We start from the raw sequence: 17,359 nt of genomic DNA on the forward strand, positions 1-17,359 counted from the left end.
CTAATCATATATGATCTGTTTAGTGTGACATGTCTTGGTAAAATTGCAATGAACGATGAATGCATTTAACTTGAGGATCTGGAGACTTTTTTGAAGTCTCATTCCTACAAACCTCTTTGTGAAGTGGCCAAAATTACAGTGTTTTTATATAATATTTGTCAACCGGTATACATTTTTCAGGTACTATTTCTATTGCATTTATGCCAGTGTGTCCTGCATTGCTGAAACTTCCAAAAGCCAGAAAAAGGAATCATATTTTACTTATTTTGTGAATGTGTTTGCAGTCTGAATTGAATGTTGAGAAGACTAATTTCCCACAAAATGGTGAAGTTAATGACTCTTATTTGCTGGATATTTTTAGTGACTCAAAAACATGCAGCACAACCAGTGCAGCCCGATTCATGATTGAAATCAGTGTGGTCGGATTTATTAGTAAATGACTAATAACATTTGACAATTAATTGCACAATTCCTTGACTGAATGAACTTGCTTAGTAGTTAATGAATCAGCATTTGTCTCACTACTGAGCTGTTACTGAAGTTTTCATTACTTTATACATTGAGAAAATTAGTGTACTTAAAGTTTGTGAAACTTAATTTTAGTATAATTACATATGACAGTATTAATGACCTCTGGGTTAACCATTCGCTTATATCAAGTTAGTCTAATTGATCTGCTGCTTTTCAGTGGGTCAAGTCAGTTTTACATCTCCGATCTGCTAGATCTCTCAACCAAACATCTCAATCATGAGTCAAGCCACATTGCCGACTGTTTAGCAGTTGTCACGGACAGTTAGTACCAGCCCACGATGTCTAAGTCATCCTACCGCCTCCTGCGCAGCGTGCGTCCCCGCAGCACATGTGTGCGGTTGGCAGTAATGCTGAGCTGTTCTGCATTTGCTACTTAACACGGTGTTAGGCTTTGAGCAGCCAAGCTCTAAACCATCTGAAAGGGGCATTCCACTGAGCACAACAACACGTCGTGTGCCAAGACCCTTTCTTTCTTTTTCGTGTGCGAGTGTGGGAATTATGCTGTTATTTTCGGTCATTCCCACCTGACATGGTATGCCTACGAGATAGAATCTTGGTTCATTGTTTTTTGCTCTGATTTAGTTTTCTTTCCTAATAGCACATTGTGTCTAATATTAGAGCCAGCAGAAATGCTGCACCTCATTCTGGTTGAGTCTGCAGACTTTGTTCTTTTACTTGACCAACTATGCCAACGGGAAACTCTCTCAGGTGTTTCTCCGATGTGTTTGACATGCTTGTTTCAAAGAGCTTTTCCGCCGTCTCATACGGGCACGTTGACTCAGCATTGTGCATGAATTCGTAATAGGTCTGTCACTTAGCATGTTGTGTAACCGTCTGTCCATGTTACCGTCCCAAAGCACAAACAGTTTCTGTAATGAGACATAAGACCCTCAAAGTCACGGCCATGTTTTTGTCTCGCCTCCAGCAACCTCATGCTTATTTTCTTCTTGTTCTGCAAGTATTGAGTCTAAAAGTAGATGTTGTGTATCGTGTGTGTGAGTGTGAGTGAGCATTGTTTTGACTACAGCCTCAAGGATTCTGGATCGAATCGCTTGTTAACTAGACACTAAGGCATTTCTGACGACTTATTCAGACTCGGAGATGATTGAGAGAAAGGAATTGCATACAAACTTTTACCAGACTAAAATTCAGGAGAGTTAGTCTACATAAATGCCTACAGCCTTGGAAACACATTGTTCTCTTGGCTTAAAGGGATAGTTCACCCAAAAATGAACATTTTGTCATCATTTATCCGCCCTCGTGTTGTTCCAAACCTTCATGAGTTTCTTTGTTCTGTTGAACACAAAAGAGAATATTTTAAAGAATGTTGGTAACCAGACGGCACCCATTGACTTCCATGATATTTTTTTTCCTACTATGAAAGTCAATGAGAGCCGTCAACTGTCTGGTTACCAACATTCTTTAAAATATCATCTTTTGTGTTCAAAAAAAGAAAGAAACTTGTATCGGTTTGGAACAACGTGAGGCAGAGCAAGTAATGATAAAATGTAAATTTTAGGGTGAAATATCCCTTTTATATAATTTAATAGAAGTAATGCGTCCCCCTTATTAATCGAGATGAGATGTGGTGAAACATTCCCTCGCCTTACTCTCGCCAAACATTGGCTAGATTGCGTCGAAGTGGCAAGACACTCAGGTGTTTTTGTGTCTGACCTCTAGGGTTTGCCTTCCCAGACTGGGCCTACAAGCCGGAGTCGAGTCCTGGTTCCAGACAGATCCAGTTGTGGCACTTCATCCTGGAGCTGCTGCGGAAGGAGGAGTACCATGATGTCATTGCCTGGCAGGGGGATTACGGCGAGTTCGTGATCAAAGACCCGGACGAGGTGGCACGACTGTGGGGTGCCCGCAAGTGCAAGCCCCAGATGAATTATGACAAGCTCAGCCGGGCGCTCAGGTAAAGACTGAATCTGCCTATTAAATCCCATTGTAATTGTGCTTTTGTTTTCATCTACTATATCTTTGCTGATGAAAAATAGTGTTTGAGCAGCAGGATGAACTCAGGTAATCACTCCCTTCCTCAACCAAGTGAGCTTCCTAGCTAGGCAACATTTGTAGGCATCATAAGTACTCTACTGGTGCAGTGGCTGCTCTAAACGGTTAGCAATAAAATGATGACCAAAATCTTGGTTAAGGCGTTCCTATAACGCACTGCAACCAGTTCAGTTCAAATTTAATCCAAGGTGGAGTCAGGAAACCAGTAGATTATACATATAGGCCTGGTTTCAAAAGTTCAGGCTCTCTAAAGTCGTGTGGATTCGTATTGGAAGTCATTGTTTTTATCATTCATATGATAACCTATAGCTATGATGTGAATGTCGCTATTCTAATAGAATTGAAATAATTAATAAAACTTTACAGTTATCATTATAGTTATCCTTGGTAAAAATGGGCCTTATCACTTGTTGCAACATGATTACTTTAGATTGCATGCTAGCTTAGCAGAATGCAGACACACTCTATGCCAATAGATGATAGATATATTCTGCATATTATGTTGTGGTAATTTCTTGTGCTTATTAGTAGACGTACTTTTGAGCATATCTGATGACTAGCTTACAGTAAAATGTTAACACCAAAATCTATGATCAACTGCATATTTTTTCGCCTGACTGTTATGTAAGGGATAATGAACATCCAGCCAGTCGTTATCGCAAAATAAACCACGACAGGGTGATCCCGACGCTAAGCGGAGGGGTCTTGCATCACCCTGAAGGGGTTTATTCTGTGATGACAACCGTCTGGATGTACATTATCCCGCTTATTACATGGCTACTTGCCACATAAGTAAATAATTAGACATTAAATAATTTAGACGTCGAAATATTTAATTAGCTCTTTAAACGCAAAGCTTCCGTGGAGAGAGCAGTTGCTAGCAAGCAGCAAGTTCAAACTAGACAGACATTTAAGCAGGGTTCCTACGCAGGGAGGATAAGTATGGAAATGTATGGAATTTGATTTGAGTAATCTCCAGGTCTGGAAAAGTATGGAAAAAAGAAAGCAGAGTATGGAAAGAATATTTGCATTTCCAGACGTTTGCCCCTATATAGTTTTCTATAATAGAAAATTAAGAATTTAATGAAGATAAATGCATCATACAAGAAGTGCGTTTTCATGGCAGCTGTTTAGTGATTTTTTTGATTTATTGATTGTCAAACACGACAGAAAGAATTCAAGATGCAATTTTTCACTATGCAAAAATGCATGTTTTTAAGCATTTTTTTTTTCTCACACAATATTCTTAGCACCATTACAGAGCCTCTAAAAGGACCTTTACAAAAATCAAAAATATTCAGACTTTTGTGTGTGCCCGAGGAACCATTAAAAGCATAAGGCATATAGGAAAATTCCTGTGTGTATGTGAATAGTCTGTATGAAAAAGGGAAAAAGTCTTTTTTTTTTTTAGGTGCTCTATGTTGTCACTTCGAGAGAATCAATGAAAAAAACCCCAGAGAAAAATTTAATATTTACAGATGACTATTATATACCAAATCAGTGTTTCCCATAGATAAGAAACCAATTTGTGGTGGCGGGCGGGCGGGGGTTGAGGGCGGGGGTATTTGGGGTTGGTGATTTGGCACAAATATCGATTTCGATCTTGATTCAGTATCAATTCATATGTATATAGCCTACTGTACATATAAGGAAAAATAAGTTTGCCTTTTTAGCACTATTTTAAACTTTTCTTGGGTTAAGTTATATTTGCTTGCATTAATTAATATTCACTTGTGTGTGCTTGTATAAATATTAGGATGCAAGTTATTAATGTTTTAAAATTTCACATTTAAAGAAATCTAGTGTTTGATCATGTCTAAATATTTATTCAAATGCAAAACCTAAAAATAAGTAAGCAGATATGATCTGCAATACTTTTTGAGCAACTAGACTAGACGCATGTATATTTATTAAAGAGCCATACAGGCACCTATAATTTATTTACTTTGTTTTTTTTTTTCAGCCACAAAATGACTCTAATTTGCCTCTTTGCATTGGAAAATTTTCTATTTTAACCTTAATTACTACACTAATTGTAATTATAAATAAGAAAAATATTAGAAGAAAAATATTTTAATTCATTAAATTGTCATTAATGGACCATAATTATTGCACAAATTGTAGGCCTATTTAGTACCAAATGATCTCCTCAAAATATTCAATAAATATTATTAAACTAAAATATAGAACATTTGTTTAATTGAAAAATAGTTAAGGTGTATAGTCACATTTGACCATCAATGAGTATGAGTGTGACCAATTAGTAAGGAATACCTGAGGGCTAAATACAAGAAAAACATTAACATTAATGTTAACAATGTTGCATCTCCATCCCTCTCCATAATAAAATGATACTGTAAATATGGTTGACGTAATAATCAATGCACACTACGCTGTACTGTTTACCAAAAATTGCTGTATGTGTCTGTTTTTCAATGCCTCTGGCTTTAACTGCCACGTTAGCACCAAAACGCTATTTATTGTTTGAATTTCATATTAAAACTTTAAAAATTTTAAAAGCTTAGACTTTGTTTCATAACAAAAGCAGGTTTAGCAGTTTGAGAGCGAGAGGCGCGCGTGAGTGACAGAGACGGAGGGAGAGCAGGGAAAGGAAATGCAGCTGAACGAATACGCTGCATGTTTAAAATAGCGTTAAAAATTAAAAAAAAAAAAAGAATAGCGACACGCAATATGTGGTGGCCGGTGTTGATTCTGTGGCGCACCGCCACAAATTAGTCTGTGTGGGAAACACTGCAAATATAAAGCTGAAAATAATGCTGTATGAAGCATCTATGTTAAATGTGGCCTGAAAATCTACAGAGAGGTTTGGAAATTTGAGTCTGGAAAGGTATGGAATTATGGAATGGAAAATGTGTAGTAATCCTGTTTAAGGGATACGGTACAGTCATACCACTGTCCGCATTTCACCTAAATAATGTTAAGAGATATTCATCCAAGATGAAACCTGTTTTTAAAATCGTACCTGTTTGTTATCTAACCTATTACAGTGTTCAAAACAGTCATTGCAAAATGGCAGCAGCTGCGTTTGTATGGAACGAGAGAGGGAGTCCGCGAAACTGGATAAAATAATTAAATAACTGTACACAAAATATTGATTTGAGGTTTAATATTTTATTTTATTAGCTCACAAAGGAAAGACGGTTCCTAGCAAGCTCTAACTTCAGTGACGATGAGTCTGTGTTATCAGTTTTTACCGGTTATCAGGGGATAACATACCATTGGATGGCGTGATTGACCAATCAGAATCAAGTTTTCCACAGAGCCGTGTAATAAGCTAACATAAAATAGCATAATGATATACTGGGAACTTCAGATTATGTGAATGTTAGTCAAGTCTCTCGTGGTTCATTTTAGTGTTATTTGTGCGGTTTGCCTAAGTGACCATTAACGGAGTTGCTTCACATGAAGAGCATTTCAGATCACTCACTTTTGAGGCCCATTTTGGTTAGGACGGAAGGCAGTTACATTTTGTAGCTGTAAACTAAAGCATCTTGCTCAGAGTGGGCTTATATTGCTGTCAGTTTGATCATTTCTCAGTCTAGAGCGCTTCGTTTCTCTGATGATTTTGCGCTCTTGTTCTTATGTCAACTGACTTTATGTTCAACAACAACACTTGTGTGTTGTTTGTTTGCCTTTCCGTGTTAGTGTTACTTCCCGTGCACCATTTTTCCACCTTAGCCTTTTTCTGTCCTTGTCAGACAAACAGGCAACTGGACAGATTGCAATTGTCAGTCTCTTCGTGTTATTCAACGCTTTGCACCGGTCACCATGGCAACCTGCGGATGCCCACTCAAACCTGCTGAACCTGCCTTTACCATCCTAGAATAATCAAGCCCACTTAGCGCTCATCAACCATCACTCACAGGACTAGTTTGCGTCCTCCACTTCCGAGAACTCTTTCATTTCTCAGAGATATGGACATATGAATGGAAGAGGAAGGGAGGGGGAAGAATAAAGGCAACAGAAAGCTTTGTACAGTTCAGATGTGAAGCAGAAAGTTCTTCAGTGTCGCAGCAGAGAGTGTGAAGACTACTGAGAAACAGAGAGAACTGGCCTCTGTTCAGCACATGTGGAGGACACAAAACACGTCCTCTCAGTTAACTCCAAAAAATGCAGAGCACACAGGCACACACATTCTCTTGTGACCTCATATTGACTTTATCAGGCTCTGTTAAAGCTGGTTTTCTTTAAAGTTTTAAAGTTCTAAAGTTTTAGGTCTCTGACAAAAAATTTGATTGCCCATCATTTATAAAATTCTTCAAAATGTTCCTTCTTTTCATGTTCATTCAGACAAACATCACTATATTCACTATAAGTTTAAAGGGATAGTTCACCCAAAACTGTTGTCATGAATTACCCTTATGTTGTTCCAAACCCGTGAGACTTTCATTCATCTTCGAAACAAAGATTAAGATCTTTTTGATCAAATCTGAGACTTTCTGTCCCTCCATAGACAGCTACACATTAGGCTTGCTACGATAGTCTGTGTTGCCGGTGTAATGAACCCCACCATTCAAGCAACCTGCCCCCGAATTGGCGCTAATTATAAACCGAAAGTAAAATGCGCACGTGTCCACTGCGTTTTCAGTTCATTAAATTAACCGGTGGGAAAATTTCCTCACCGTCACATCCATACTACACAACTGACACATTGATGCTTAAAAAAAGTCATAAAGAGAGCGTAAAAATAATCCATAGGAATTGAGCGGATTAGTCCAACATTTTCTGAAGAGACACGATCACTTTATATGATGAACAGATTGAATTTAGTGATTGAGTTGATGAACAGATTGAATTTTAAGCATTTATTCGCATATAAACATTAATCAACTCACACATCAGTTCAAGCATGTTCGCTAGTCGTGTGAGAACCAATGAGATTCATTCTCGTGCTACGCAGCATGTTTGAGCTTCCGCGAGAACCAATGGGTTCATCCTCATGTTACGCAGCACTTTTGAGCTTCTGCAAGAACCAATGGGGTTCATTCTCGTGTTACGCAGCACTTTTGAGCTTCCGCAAGAACCAATGAGGTTCATTCTCGATCTCTTTATGAACTTTTTGAAGCGTTAAAGTTTCAGTTGTGTAGCTGTCTATGGAGGGATTAAAAGCTCTCAGATTTCATCAAATGGATCTTCATTTGTGTTCTGAAAATGAACGAAAGTATTGTAGGTTTGGAACGTGAGGGTCATGAGGGTAAGTAATATTAATGACAGAATTTTAATTTTTGATCTAATGCCTAACCTTTAGTACTAAATTGTGGTGTTTAACCTGCAATGTTTGTGCAACAACTTACTCTGACCAGTAAGCAACAGCCTAGCAACCAACCGGAATACACGATTTAACAAACACCCTGTCAACCATTGTACTTTGAGATATACCTTGATACAGAATGAGTATGGTCTTTCAAGGACCATCAACAAATCATGTACCATGGTACATTGCCAAAAACAATTTGTAAGTGTATAATTGCATTTTGAAAGAGTTTAGAATAAATTTAAATTCAAATGTGAACACTTTTGTCTAATTTCGTCATGTGTTCAGCTACCAATAACAGTATTTTCAGTTTAATTTAACACATTTTAATACAAGTAAATCTATTCTGCATATCTTTAAAAACAAATAAAAACAAATTGCACATTCAGTGTGGATCTAGGCATTTGGGAAAGAAATGCCTGAAGGCATTTTCTCTCTGCTCACTCTTTTCATCCATACCTAAGAGGTTGCACATGTTCCTTAAAACTCAAACACCATTCATACAGACTCTAAACTGCACAGGCATCCCATTGTTGAGCTTTTGAAAATGAACAGACTTCAGGCCAACAGACGATTCAAAACAACATGTACACACTTGTATTTACCTGGTGCTGCTTGTAGACCATAATATAGTCAGAAAGCTGCTTTCATGAGGGAGATCGTTACGCTTGGTAAACCTAAGGCCATTTGGATCAGCTGTTTTACTCAACAGCATATGTACTCCATGTATGTGAATGTCTGCACAACGCACATGTGAAAAAAAAGAGGCTCACTTAAGAGTTCTGTGCTCTTTTGAAGCAAGTTCAAATGCACTTCAAAGAGTGGTGTTGTGCATGTGTAAGTGTTGTGTTCATGCGTGTGCGCCCTTTTCTCTGTCAAGCATGTGCCTGTGAACTTTTCAGTGCCCCCATTCACACATCATTGTACATCACAATCGTGTCTTCTCACACATGCACTCTCAGCACCCTCAGTGACTTCTTAATTAAACACATTGAACCCATAAATCATCTTAACATCTGAAGCTTCAGATGGCATGAAGTCACGTATCTGCTCTGCACATATCTGATTCTGGTTGGCTAAATCCTTTCATGTATGTAAGAATTTAACATGTGCATATTGTATGCAATAACCTTCAGTACTTAATGATGCAGACAATCACATCAGGCTTTAACTGAAAAGGGTTTGGTTTTTCTCTTTTTAGAAAAGCTGGTCTGAAATTTAGCTTCATGACAGCTGCAGTACGTCGTTTCACCTAAACATCTTGTGTACACCACTTGTGCATGTTACTTCATTCAGGATATCTCACACAGTGTGATTATATCAATCTCACTGGGATCGTCAAGGTAAAAACATTGTAAATTTAACGATCTATAATTTGCATTTTACAGAAACGTCATGTAATCAACAGTCACAGATTCAATAAATCTCACAGTCTTATTGTAAAGTCACTCCAATTAAAGAAAGAATATAGTGTAATCACTTAAAATATGATATTAATAGAACTTATTGGCATTCAGAAGTTCATTTAAAATGAACAGTTTGGGTTTTCGGTCGCAAGTTTTCAGTTTCAGCCAAAAAATTTCATTTTCGATGCATCACTTATTGAAAGAGAAGTTGATGTGTTCTGAGTTTGAAAACCGATCACATTGTTTTTATCTTAGGAAACATGCAAATGTAATGTTGTTCATCCCTTTTCATCTCTAAACTGGTCATTGCCTGTGCTAAGTTTGGCAAGTGTGAGAATGTCAAATGCATAAAAATGGACGGCCTTCAACAAATTGTGACTCCTAATAATGGCTTTAACAAGTGTATAACCATGCCAACGCTGTCTCTGCAGATACTACTACAACAAAAGGATCTTGCACAAGACCAAAGGGAAAAGATTCACCTACAAGTTCAACTTCAACAAGCTGGTGCTGGTCAACTATCCGTTCATTGACATGGGCTCTGCAGGTGAAGATCCCTGCTTCTAAATTTCAATCTTTCTGAGACCCATTTAGTTTCATATACAAAGTAGAACAAGACTAAAGCTATTGAAATTTCTCAACCTTTCTCTTAGGTTCTGGTGTTCCACAAAGTGCTCCACCTGTCCCATCCGGAGTTAGCACTCACTTCCGCTTCCCTCCATCCACGCCATCGGACATCCTCTCTCCTAGCGAGGAACTGCGCAGTCCAGGTGTCTTCAGTGCTGTGCCTCGACGCATAGCTCGTGGCTCTGTCTCCGACTGCAGCGATGGCACCTCCACCAACTCAGAGCTTGAAGAAACTGGCATGGCTCCAGGCGATGACCGCCCGGCTGACCGTGCCTTTAGAAACCTGCTCCATCCACGCTTGTCCCACGACTCCTTGTTTCGTGTCTACGGAGCACCGCCCAACCCAGCTGGGCTCTCCAGGAATGGGCCCCATGTGCCCTCACACAGGGTCCACCCTGACTCCTTGTCCCCATTCCCAGTGTCCCCTCTCCCAGGCCCTGGAGGCTTGCTGGCTCCTGCTCTTTCACCAGCTCTCTCCATGACCCCTACATCTCACATGCCCTACACACCTTCTCCATCCCTGTCACCCATGCTGGGCTCCCACTTCTCGTTCAATCCAGAAGACATGAAGCGCTATCTGCAAGCTCACACTCAGAGTGTCTACAACTATCATCTGAGCCCCCGTGCTTTCTTGCACTACCCCAACATTGTCATCCCTCAGCCCCAGCGCCCAGACAAGGGACTGGGAGGGCCAATGGGTGTAGGCCCACACCTGTCAAGTCACCCTCTGCACCACCAGGCTGAGGAGCCTCATCTATCTCCTTTCAAGTTTAAGTTACAGCCACCACCACTGGGCCGCAAACAGAAAGAAGGGCCATCCGCAGCTGGAGCAGGACATGCTCCAAATTCTGGAAGTTCTGCTGCTTCTTTCTCGTACAGTGGGGAGTCTGGTTCGTCCTCAAACTCTGCCTCATCTGGAATGATGACCAACAACTCAAACCCAGCTGGTCCACCAAAGATCAAGGTATGTTCGCCTTAAAATTAATTCTGAAGAACTGTAACTCCTGTGAGAATGAAATTGGTTTTCTCTAACTCTCTTTTTGTTTCCTCCTTTAGGTTGAGCCTATCTCAGACATGGAGTCAGAGGAAGAAGTCGAGGTCACCGACATCAGTGAGGAGGAGCATGAAGATGATGAATGTGATGTCTTTTCCCCTCCCCACCCCAATGGTGGCCCTGCCCTTCCACCCAACCACGACCGTATGACAGATGATGACGATCTTGAGGAAGATGTCTTCAAGACCCCAGCTGCCCCTACCTCAGGGGTTGGGCTGAATCTTTTAGGTCTAAAAGCAGAACCCAGGGAGCTAAACCTGGGCCAGGGTGCTCCCATCAGCCCTGGGGGTACACTCTGCATCCCTCTGAAGTTGCGTTTTAAACGCCGCTGGAGTGAGGACCAAAGGATGGAGGCGGGAACCGAAGAGGCTGAGGACAAGAAGAGCAGGGCAGAGAGAGAGGAGCTTACCCAGGAAGTGGAGCCCAAACTGGGAGAGGAAAATGGAGACCGGAAGAGTCCGGAGACTTTGGTTGCACCTCTGGGGACAGGCCAGAGGAGGGTGAGCTCTGAGCTGCAGCGAGCAACGGCACAGCTGTCTTTAGAAAACAACGTTTGCTGAAGACGACGTGGTCAAACACATAAACTTGGCAAAACAAAGATGTCCTCCTTACGGGCTGAAGGCAACTGTTGCTCACACAAGTTACGTGAAGACCATCAATTCAGCAAGTTCAGATGCCCAAACCATCTCTCAAACTTCTGTTCTCGCAGGTTCACTCACTTCGAAATGTTGCAACACTAAAAATTAATACTGACATATTTTTTATGCATTTTAAGTAACCAGGCCCCTTCCACAAGTTTAGCCAGAGCCCCTTGCTTACTGAACCCATTCCTTTCTGTTTGCTGTGTTAGACTAACACCATCCCACTAGTCTCATTGAAGCCTTGACCTCCCCCCCCCCTAAGAAGCTCTCCGTTAGGATCAACTTGGCATGTTTTAAAACAAAATCAAGAGATTACAGAAGTGCCTAACCCGGATGTTGATGCACCCCTGTAAAATATGGGTAGAGATGGTTATGATGAATAATTAGATGGTGATGATGAGTCTTGTCATTCATGCCCATGGAATTTAGGGTCACGTGCAAGTGGACTCTATTAAACAGACACTCGTGGATAAAAGGAATGCAGTAAAGATGCCCCCCCCCCCAACTCAAATCAGTTCTCAGAATTTGTGGAAATGGACACGCTTCATTTTTTCGCGTACTGTGATTTAAGTCCCAGACTTTTTGCAGTACCAACTTGCCTTTTCCTCTCAAACCAGGACCTTCATGTCACTGCCTTCAGAGGCATTAATGCTATCGTGCTACCAGCCTTCACTACCAGCTCTGGACACCAACTTTCCCAGCTGTTTTCTGACCAACGGGACCACTCAACAACCTCTGAACATATCTTAACACATGTATATACATTGGGCGATTCATTTTATACGTGTTAGTCCATCTTCATGACCACCAGCTGGAGGACAAATTACAGATCACACATGATTATTCCTTCTCTAACTTATTATTTTTTTATAATGCAGTTTTAACCCTGAGGGAATGTAATAGGAATGTTGTGGCAACGTGTCAGAGGGCGCTTTATAGTAGTCATCCCTAAAACTGTTTATACAATGCTCTACACCCTACTGTTTTGTAAAGGACACAAACCTTCTTGGTTTGTTAGGCGTAAATCTCAGGCATGCCTCCCCACATCCCTTTCCTCTAGCCAATAGGTTGTCTTTGAATATAAAGCCTCCAAATGAACAAACATTTGTGCCTTTTTACGGACGACTGACCGCCCAATGCTTTTAAATGGGTTGCTTTATCGACACATACAAGCTCACATACAGGAGAGGCCTTAGAAACATGACCTCAAACACTGCTTTTATGCCTTATTTAGTTTTGTACCTTAAAAGAAACTATCCTAAATAAGATTTGCATTTAGAGTCCATATATTCTCACTTTATTGCACGATAGTCATATATATTTGATAAAAGAACAAACGCTGGTTTTGATACAAATTATATTTCAGAAGGTAAATCTATATGGAGGATGTTTAGTTTCAGGGCCCTACAGTGCTTTACTGTGAAAGAGAAGTGTTGTTATAGACGAAGCTAAACATAACTGACCAATGGTTAAGTCCTCTGCCTTATAAGGAATACGTATAGTTTTAACTCGACCCGTCGCGTTCTCCCTCTCAGTCTCTCTGCAGTGTTTTAGTTGTAGGAGGCTGTGTTTTATCCACGATGATCAAGATTGAACCGGTATCACATCCTATTTGGCTTGGCGTTTGGCGACGGCCAGCTCCGTTTGTAGCAAAATGCAGGGACTCCTTAGTAAATCACGTCACGACCATATCCTTGAGAAAGGGACCTCAATTCTGCAAACTGACAACTAGAAAGTGGACATGCAGCCTCTTAGCCCTCATCTAAGGAGGAAGTATAGGACCTGACACACTTAACACTCAGTTTTTTTTCTTCTTTTTTTTTTAAATTCTTTTTTTGGAGTTTGTTTGGCGGCCTTACACCGGTTCAGTATCTGTATTTCAACTGACTGCTGCCTTATTTGTTAGAAAATACTTTTTCCTTCTCGCTCTCTCTTCAATATAAACAGTGCTGTTTTATTATACCTTTTTTGTTTATGTTACCATTTATCATTTTTAATGTTGATATTATTGCTGGTATTTCGTTTGTACCCCTTACCTGAATTTTAGCCCCTCAAGATGAACATTTTAATAAATCGTACTCCTCTACCCTCTTTAATACTATGATATAAAATTGCTCTGGCTTTGTATTAATGCTGGTTTTTAGTTGTAATTAAGAAAACCAGTTTGAAGAGGGAAGAGTGACATAATGCTATCATGTTATTTTTATTTTAATGTCTCTTTTTTTTGGTCGTGTACATATATAAATATATATTTTCCATTTTGAGGGGATGATGTAAGAAAAAGACAAATATTTCTTTGTGTTCAAGGTCTTTTGCTTCTTTCTTAAAGCTTTCCATCTGTCTCTCAACGGTTATGTAATACTTTGTAAAGAGAGACGAAACTTGACGTTACAAGGAACCATGTATACTTTAGTTTCTCATGTGGTTTCCTTTGCTCTTGTAATTAAAACTGTAATCAGGGTTCATTAAAACCGGTAAAAACGGATCTGGCGTTCTCGTCCTTTACTTCAGCTGCACATCTCATTTTCCTGATTTGTCTTTGTTGATTGTGTCTTGTATCTATAACTAATATTTCAACATTTTCACTATGCTGTCTATTAAACAGCAAACATATTTAATATAATTAACTATAGTTATCTCATCAAATTTCTTTGAACTGTTCAATGAGTACCATTAATTAGACTGGTACATTTTCACCATTATATTTAATTTGACGTAGCACTACAGTAATGTACCATAGTAATATCATGGTGTTTTTTTGGGACAATTATTCTAAAAGCTGCTGAACATGAATCCAGGCCTCTACAAGCACACACAAATATATATTTATGTGCAATTTAGTTGTTTTGCTTCTGTAGGCTCAGTTTGAAATACAAATGAACATGGGCTGCTATTTTAGATTGTGTTTGAACTGAAGCAGGATGCAAAATGAACTAGGATTTGCTTTCCTAATGAACTGGAAATTCAAGCCACAGGGATACCGTTTCACACATAACGTTTCTGAACGAACCGGATAGCATGTTGAACACGAAACGACAATCATTCGTTTTAGAGAGAAACTTGGAATCAAACGTTATTGTCATTCAATCCCATCAGACTGAAGGAAGAGAAAGTATAACTTTAGAATCGTGCACACTTGTAATTATTAGTGAATCAGCGCCCTCTGCTGCTAAAGCATCGCCATCGTTCACTCTTGTTTAGAAGCGTACACTCGAGGCTCTTAAAGGCGAAGTGTCATTTTTTGAGGTTTTAATACTTTATCTAATTCTAGTTTCCCACGTCAGCTACTCGTAGTCACCATTAATCGCTATTTTTGCAGTTCCGTTTGATGTTGATAGTGGTGCAGAAACAATCCGTCTTAAAGCTAATCTACATAGCCTTTTTTTTTTTTTTTTTTTGCTTGAGTGAGTAAAAATGAAGCTCTTATCTTTCAGAGCAGTTCAGTCATGATGTCAGTATGTAGGCCAACACGGAAGGCTAATTTGCCATAGGTTTTCTATAAAGGGCTTCTTTAGAGAAATCGTCAAATTAAAGTTTGAATCAGAATTTAACCTTAAACTAAATATAGTTTGAGTTTGGTTTGTGATGAAATATGCGTCGACACAAATAGGCTCTTGACATTATAATGCTAACTGATAAAAATACTAGAGATATGATTAGAGATCTGATAAACGTTCTTTAGTCTTTCAAAAGCCAAAGTTATTACATTTTTGTTATGTGTTTAGCATAAATAGTAGTAACAACATAGGCTGCGTCCGAAACCTGGAAAATGCTGCCTTCGGAGGACACAGTTCAAGGCATGAAGGCACCAAGTTACCTCCGAATCTGATGTTAGCTTCACTTCCTGTCTCCTGAGATACCTTCATCTGATCGATTTTTGAAGGCAGCATATTTGTATCCTTCGCTGACTTTGATATCCCACAATCCTGTGCTTTCCATTCTGTGACACTTGAGCTGGAAAAAACTTGTTTGCTGGTCAGTTTGTGTGTAAATGTACGTTTTTTTACCAACATTTTCCACTTCAAATGTCATTTCTAGCAAGAAATTACTAATGTGGTATTTAAATATGTGTTTAGTTCTCACCAAAGCTCTATTTTGCTGTAGATCATTAAACGGTTACACTGCCTCAGAAGTCTGTCCGAAATTAGTTTTGTGAGGTGCCTTCATGCTTAAACGCTGCCTTACAAGCCATTGTCTGATATGGCAGCGGCAACGAGTCACTGCCCAGGTTTTCGGACGCAGCCATTGTGTAGGCCTATTTGATAATGTATCTGGCAGCCATTTAATGCAGGAACCGTCAATATGCACAAATCTTACATTATTTATTCTGTCAAGGTTATAAATCACCTTTTTGCTCCATAGAATTTCTTCACACTAAAATAATTAAATATTTTACAAAAGCCATAATTGGGTGGGGGTGGGGGTGGAGGAGTTGGGGTCACACTTTACTTGATTGACAGGGAAGCTTGGATGCTTGCTGTGAGGGCTCGTTGACCTGTTAAGAGAGGTCAAAGGTTAAGTTTTGCTGGAAAATAAAGCACTGTGAACCAATGGCTGGTTGTAACAAGGAGGTCTAATTTGTCTCTGATTGTGTTTGTGTGTTTTGAAGAGGCAGTGTGAATCTGTGGTATTTGACTTGATTGATTGACATCGACTGGCTTTTGACTTTCTCTTTAAATGTATCCAAATGAAAGAAATAGAGAATACAAAGGATATAATTCAGTAGGAGATTGAGAAAAATAAAAAAATACTTATTTCTCAAGCACAAATGAATGCTCTTATAAATATATTTTTTTAAATAAAATATATTGTAAGAGAGAAAAATATATATATATATTTATATTTCATGGAATTATTGTCTAAAAATGTTATGGTTCTCCTTTTTGCGTCTTGTCTAAAGATTTGTTTATTAGTGAGACCAGAGTAGATGTTTGTTTCCTCGTTGTTTGAGTCAAATAGGCCTCTTTTAAAGCAGATCCCTTTTATTCTATTTGCTACCTTTTATACTTCATAATATCCCCATCAAAGTGTGTATCTAGTCAACCTGAAAGTCTCATTATGACTGAATATGCGACATTTTGGCGTCCATTTCCCTTTCGTTTTCACTTTGTTTTTATAGGTCAGGGTGAAACTGGCCTTTGAGCACTGACATAACTCCATAGTTCTTCCTTCTCGTAGTCAAATGTTCACATTACACAAGACACACAACTGTTCACATATCTGTAGTGAACATCAACCTCTGCCAGTACTTCTCTGGAGCTTTAACAGAACAACAGGGCAGGGTGTGGCGTGTATTCGGAGATTACCGTCTCTGTGTGGATGAGTGAGTGCGTGAGTGAGTGAGTGTGTGTTTGTGTGTGTGTACGCATTATGCAATTTTCCATTGCATGCCATAATTGCATGCAGAGTACGTGACGGTCCAGCTGAGCTGTGATGCATAAACTGATCATCTCCATAGTATGCAGTTGCACACACACAACCATTTGCATGCGTTGAAACCACACATTTATTCAAACATGGCTCAAGAGGAGGCCACCCACTATGATAAAATCACATTAAAACCAATTTGCAATGCAGAAATTTATATCTGCTACACTGTGGCACTGCATTTTAAACTCTCGTTTACACTCACAACAACCCTTCCTGTTTGGTTGCAGTGATGGCAACAGGCATAATGAGCTCATCACATGGCTTGGTCATTGGTCTGAAGACCCCTGCAGCTTGACCAATCACAGGTCGATTGGCTTGCTGTGGAAGGCGGGCTCAAGATGCAAGCTGACGAGCTCCTCGATTGGCTGGATTCATAAATGTA

General features: G+C 39.5%; 1 protein-coding gene across 2 annotated transcripts in view; it reads left to right on the plus strand.

The window, feature by feature from the left end:
• erf (Ets2 repressor factor) overlaps positions 1–14,031 on the plus strand; it is a 39,381-nt gene extending 25,350 nt beyond the window's left edge. The window contains exons 2-5 of one of the 2 annotated variants that reach the window (XM_079829568.1): positions 2,212–2,446; positions 9,657–9,772; positions 9,879–10,816; positions 10,909–14,031. In XM_079829568.1, coding sequence (XP_079685694.1) covers positions 2,212–2,446; positions 9,657–9,772; positions 9,879–10,816; positions 10,909–11,466 — 1,847 coding nt within the window. In that variant the 3' untranslated portion in view covers positions 11,467–14,031. The remainder of the gene's footprint in view (positions 1–2,211; positions 2,447–9,656; positions 9,773–9,878; positions 10,817–10,908) is intronic. The other variant, XM_079829569.1, reaches the window with a different exon arrangement.
• The last annotated feature ends 3,328 nt before the right edge of the window (positions 14,032–17,359 follow it).

The sequence above is a fragment of the Gobio gobio genome (assembly GCF_949357685.1).
Source record: "Gobio gobio genome assembly, chromosome: 11".
In the NCBI taxonomy this organism is placed as follows: domain Eukaryota; kingdom Metazoa; phylum Chordata; class Actinopteri; order Cypriniformes; family Gobionidae; genus Gobio; species Gobio gobio.